Source organism: Eucalyptus grandis, chromosome 11, assembly GCF_016545825.1.
Source record: "Eucalyptus grandis isolate ANBG69807.140 chromosome 11, ASM1654582v1, whole genome shotgun sequence".
Lineage (NCBI taxonomy): Eukaryota > Viridiplantae > Streptophyta > Magnoliopsida > Myrtales > Myrtaceae > Eucalyptus > Eucalyptus grandis.
In genome coordinates, this window is record NC_052622.1 from 7878561 (window position 1) to 7884653 (window position 6093).

The 6093-nt window shown below is 38.4% G+C and overlaps 1 protein-coding gene across 1 annotated transcript; it reads left to right on the forward strand.

Moving 5' to 3' along the window:
- The first annotated feature begins 849 nt into the window (after positions 1-849).
- LOC120289363 (protein ACCELERATED CELL DEATH 6-like) lies at positions 850-5302 on the forward strand. Its single transcript, XM_039304167.1, has 3 exons — positions 850-919; positions 3315-3847; positions 4484-5302. Exons 2-3 carry the CDS (start codon positions 3359-3361, stop codon positions 5228-5230), a joined length of 1236 nt encoding a protein of 411 aa, XP_039160101.1. The 5' UTR covers positions 850-919; positions 3315-3358; the 3' UTR covers positions 5231-5302.
- Positions 5303-6093: the final 791 nt, after the last annotated feature.

The window sequence follows — 6093 nt, forward strand, 5'->3', positions numbered from 1 at the left end:
CCCGTGGCGTCTTATTAATTTCTTGCACTAAAATTATTATAACAAATAATTTGTAGTTATTCATGCGAAGCGATCTTGTGAAACAATTTTTAAACTAGAAAAATTTAACGTTCAGATCCACATAAAATTTTGTAGGACCATAATAATTTTTATAAAGTTTAAATGCTTTACTTCATATTTAAATTAATATATTGTCTCCTTACACAACCCTTGTCACCTTGCAATAACTACATTACTTGCAAAGCTTAGGCTCGATGGACGTAAAGGTATCTATAGGAGAGGAGCAACAAGATCCAGCAAAAGTGTATGCAGCTGCTAAAAATCTGGCCGATGTCATCAAAGGCGCCAATGTCGAAGATATCATTTCCGCGATCGAAACACTTGCCTGTCAAGCTGATTCGTCTGCCGTTTTCAATTTCCGGAGGCTGTCGAGGGGTTCGCTACTCCACATTGCAGCAACCACCGGCAAGAGCAACATCCTGAGGCTCCTGCTCGAGCGTGTCGATGCCTACCTCATAGCCGCCCAAGATGATTGGGGGAATACCCCTCTCCACATCGCCATTAAGGCCAAGGCATTTGGAGTCGTCGCTATGCTGATTCGCCATGCAAGAGACCTCCCCGACGTGGATGACAAGAACTGGATCCTGAGGATGAAGAACAATCATGGAAACACCGCTTTGCACGAGGCCGTGCTTATACGTGACGTTGACTTGGTGAGCCATCTGTTGAACGAAAATTCGGAGCTCGTGTACTTGGCGAACGCGGATCAGAAATCTCCCCTGTACCTGGCCATTGACCCCCGCGGCCCCGCGACCCCGCGACCCCCAAATATTTCAGGTTTTATTTTCGCCCTCGCTCGACCCATCAAGAATAGAAGGCTTGCTGCCCGTTCATGGTGCCGTTGCACGTAAACAATATGGTACGTACTTAAATCTACTTATGGGAAATATCTATAGATGTGTGGACTGAATTCATTTCAAATCTGTGCAACCACTCTTTGTGCTTGCCCAAATCTGTTACGGGTGTTCACATAAAATTTCACACCTTGCTTATTAAAGTAGTTAGGTACCCATGAAGAAGTTGCAACTGCCATATCATTCTCCTAATAAACAAATTATCTCCCATTACAACATAATAGATCAGCTCAAATACATTCCAGACTCTATAGGAATTCGAGCATTTGCCCCAAATCTGTCCCATTTCACATTTCCCCAATGGAATTGGGCAGAGGGCGGGCTTATGGGGAAAGTCCATTGAACCCACACTTCTTTATTTTAAAATAATCATAACTTGTTCAGTATATACATCTATTAAAATTTTTATCACAATTATCCTATTTTTATTTTTTTCATAAAGATATATCATTTTAGTTTTTGTATAGTCATATAATTGTAATGATGAATCAATGTGATGTTAAATGAAATTCATCAAGGTAATAAAATGACAGAAATGATTGGATGATAGTTTTTAATATATTGTAAAAATAATAACCTATTCCGAATCACAAAAATAAATAAATAATAAGTAATAATTAATCATTGTGGGTTTATTCCCTCAAAAGTGTGTAACTCACAATATGCTGTTACTCTTATAATAGCCCAAAGACTATTATGTTTGCAAAGTCTATAAAATAATACATGTTTCAATTTAATCATGAATTTGTAGATTAAGTGAATAATTGTAATATCTTTAGTTATGTCTCATGAAAATCTACTTTCTAATGCATTACTTGTAGTTGATATACGTTAGACCGTGCCCGCATAAATTCTGGCCTGTATCTTCTTGCCTAGTCCGGGAAAATTTGCTCGGTTTGGGCAAGGCACCTCGGGTCGATAAGTCCTGTGCACATTCGAATTGTCAATTAATCCATAAATCAACGTATGCATACATACATGCTTTCACCTAATAATAATCATTATAAATTTTTAGATTATTCAGATTGATAGATAATATAGTTTCTTCAGCTATGTTGATAACACATCCCAAGCAATGCAAGTTGAAACTAATCTTGCAGCCTCTTTTACTCTATGCACGTAATTTTGTGTCCTATCGCATTTTCATTTTGGACATGCATTAGATATCACAAAAAAGAAAAATACAGAAGGTCCTCATGTGTACTAAATCCCCACATAAAATCTTACGACTTCGAAGTAAATAAATCTTAAATGTTAATAGTGAATCATTAGGTGCATATTATTTCTATAGACTTATTGTATGTATCCGTACGCAAATAAGAACATTATATGTGTATTTGATTTTTGAGAATGAGATTTTCACATTATCAAGATTGTGAAAGTACAAAGATTCATGAGCTAGGTAGACGTCGAAATTCAACATAGAATTATATTCCTATTTAGGAAAAATTCATCCATCTTTGTATTTGTCCACATCAATGTGGTGCCTAAAAATTCATACAAAGCTTTTATGCCTTTTATATTAATTTATGATATTATTTTACCTTGATTTAATTTGAATGTGCAAACTTTCAAATCCACGAAACGTAGAAGAGTTCAATTTATATGTGAAGAATATATATATATAGTGTGTGTAATGGTGGCGCCACATCCTCTGACTTGGGTGGATTCCGCTCGACTCTAAAATAAATTTTACTTAGTTTTTGCTCAAAAGGTTTGGTAAATATCTAATTTCTTAATTGAGCTTATTAGGTGCCCACCTTTACGAAGAAGTTGACATTTGCTTTATACTTGCCAGAATTTGACGAACATAATAGGAAAAGATCATTCTCCTCTTCTTGATCTTGCCCTGCCTATTTAAATGTCGTTTCTGTTTTTCCCTTAACATTATATTTGTGGACTCTATAGATACTTCATAAGATGGAAATGTCATATAATTTGCCATGTCATTTAGTAAGATTTTTACAGTAAAATCTTAGTACATGTTGATGTCGCATTGCTTTGGAAGAAAATGGTCTGAAATTTGTCTAAAGTCATTCCAAAATACATAAATGGGATCTTTTCGAAATTTATCTAAAGTCTCACATATTGTGTTCCATGATGCTAGAAAAGGAAACTCACAATACTTTGAAATTCATAGATTGAAAAGCCATTATTTTTTGAACCAAAAATGGGTTAGATAAACCTTTCAAAGCCTTGATTTATTCAATCGAAATTATCACCACTAGTTTCACCATTGCAATCTAATTCCCCATCAACGACTATAAATCCTAATAGTGATTAAGGTTACGTTGAAAATGCCCTTATCCTGGGTTAAGATGCATTAAAACCAACCAAGCCCAAGCCAGTGTCAAATGTTTATGCGGATGGTGGTCCCTAATTTGGAGCTCCTGATTCCAGATTCACTCGGCAAGATACTCAGAAAGGACACGAAGCTTTTCGCAATGAGAGACTCCGGAGGCGGTAATGTATTCCATTTAGCAGCTTTCTGGAATGTGCCCGAAGTATTCAAACTCTTACAACCAGAAACCGAATATTTGGCTCGAGAACAGGATAACAATGGGGATCTTCCCATTCATATTGCGAGCAAGATGGGTCATGTTGAACTAATCGATAAGCTACATCCGGTGTCACAGTGGGTAAATGGGAAAGGACAAACCGTTCTTCATGTGGCAGCAAAATACGGAAGAGAAGAAGTAGTGAGATATATACTCAAACATCCGGCTCTAGGGGAGATGATAAATGAAAGAGACCATGACGGAAATACACCCTCACACTTGGCAACGAAGTATTTACAACCCGCCGCTTTGGTTCATCTTGTGCTGGATAAAAGAATGAACCCCTCCCTTCTCAATTATGAACACTTGGCTGTTGTCGACAGTGTTCCACATCACTTATCAGAAAAGAAATTTCCACTAACATTTATACGACTGGTGAGTAACATGAACAGTCACTATTTTATTTATCAGCTTACTGGAAATTTCCGTAGACTAATACCTTAGTTAGGCACAGATCTCGTATTCAAGTCATTAGTCTTGTAGTCAACAGGATTGAGTGACAATCGAATTTCTAGAATAGCCAAGACTCCTCTAGGGTTAATATTGCACAAGTCTCTAATTTAGCCTTAATAGGAAGTACTTAAATTTTGCCCATGAATATGTCCGGGGTTAGAAGCAACTAATATCTCTGACAAATGCTAAGATAATTTGCTACATGTCTCGATTAATTGAGCCTATAAATAAGATCAGGGGTTGTCAATGTTGCAATCTCCTTTTTGTAAAAAGGCCAGGGGTCAAGGCGGCAAATTTGACCCCTCTAAACATGGCATAATCTCGTTACATTATTGGTAAGTCAACCCAGAAAAAGGTGAACCATATACGTTTCATTCGTGCCTTTTTTCTCATTTGCAATGAACTTGTTACTATAGTGTTAATTCTTCAAAATGAGCAGACACTGCATCTTTAAAAATAACAGTTCCCCTTTAAATGAGAATTCCAGAGTCCGTTTCTGTTACCAATTCGCTAACAATTTGTTGTTTCTTTCCCTTCTCATATATTTTCTGATCTCAGCGCTTGGTACGCACCCTGTTGAAGGTCGTGTCAGCTGAGAGACCAGATCGATTCCTAGTTAATCCAGAAGCTCGAGACAACGTGTACAGGGGCAGAATTTTTCCAGTTCCTGCCAATTTGGAAGAGGCTATCAATACCTTGTTGGTGGTGGCAACGCTTGTGACCACTGTGACTTTCGCAGCTGGTTTGGCAGTTCCTGGAGGATTGAACAGCTCAGACATGGCATCCAAAGATGACAGGGGCATGGCTACGATGCTGGGCAATAGAAAGTTCCAGAAATTCGTGATTTGCAACACCTTCGCGATGTTCTGCTCAATGACCTCGGTCGTTGTCTTCATGTTAGCATACCTGGCCGAAGTCCACTTAAAATTATTTAACTTCAAGCTTGCACTAGGGCTACTAGGAATGTCACTCCCGGCAATGTCCTACGCTTTCTTAATTGGTGTCAACTTGACCGTTGGCAAACTCCCTTGGCTTGCCACCACGATATCAATTATCGGATCTATTTTCATCGTCATCATCACAGGTTCTATATATTGGTGGGTGGTTGATGAATTATTAATATGGTGGGTGGTTGATGAATTATTAATCTTTGCCACCGTTAGCCCTCTGATATTCAGGTGTATCCCCCCTTACCTTAATTTTTTACGAGTTGAGAGGACGCTCATTTCGGATGACTCAAAAGAAGACAGAACGAGGAGCAAGACCTCTGTTAGTCCGCCTCCGGGTGGTGGCGGTAAAGATTGATTTGCAGAAACAAATATACATTTGCCTTGGAGGATTTGGCTTATTCTATATTTGCTTTCCTAATGCATTACATTAATGATGACTGTTGAAGTATTTAAGTTCAACCATCTCTTCCTTCAATAGCTCATATTATTAGAATAGTTGGATATAATTCCACATAGATCAAAGCATAAGATTCTTAATTCAAACCTTTTTAAACCTCCTGCTATTGTATATTCTCATATGTTAGACTTGCAGCAAAGTCTGACCTACTCGCAAAGCGTGGGATTACTCACTTATTCTTTAGGACGAATCTCAATGCCACATTCACTCGACTTGTATCTCCATAGAAAACATACTGTTGACATATGGCTCCATGCGAAACATCCCGCCTCAAATGGACTTGCCACTCTCAGCTCCATCCCATAAGCACACCGAGACCGCTTCTATTCACCTTGTAAAACGCAGCCCTGCATCACGTGCTCGTGAACGTTGTGCCCATTGCGGTATACCAGGCCATTCCCGTGATGTTTGCTTTCACATCCATGGATTTCTCGCTAATTATAAGGGACAGTGTCAGGACCAGCCTCCCACCAAGCCCTCGGATAGCAAGCTTGCAACCAATCCTAAGAACTCCTCTTCCACATCTCCACCGCCATTTACTAGTGAGCAATATAAACAAATCATGCGATTATTCCAAGAGGTGAACATTTCCAAGGCAAATCTCACAGGTACTATTCTCGACTTAATTTCTAATTCATTAAATTCTTGCACTAAAGTTGTTGACATTGGAGCTACGAATCACATTACACATAACCTTCCTAAAATCTCTAACGAAAATCTTTAACATCGAGCCGAAACCAAGCTAAATCTCTAACAAAAAT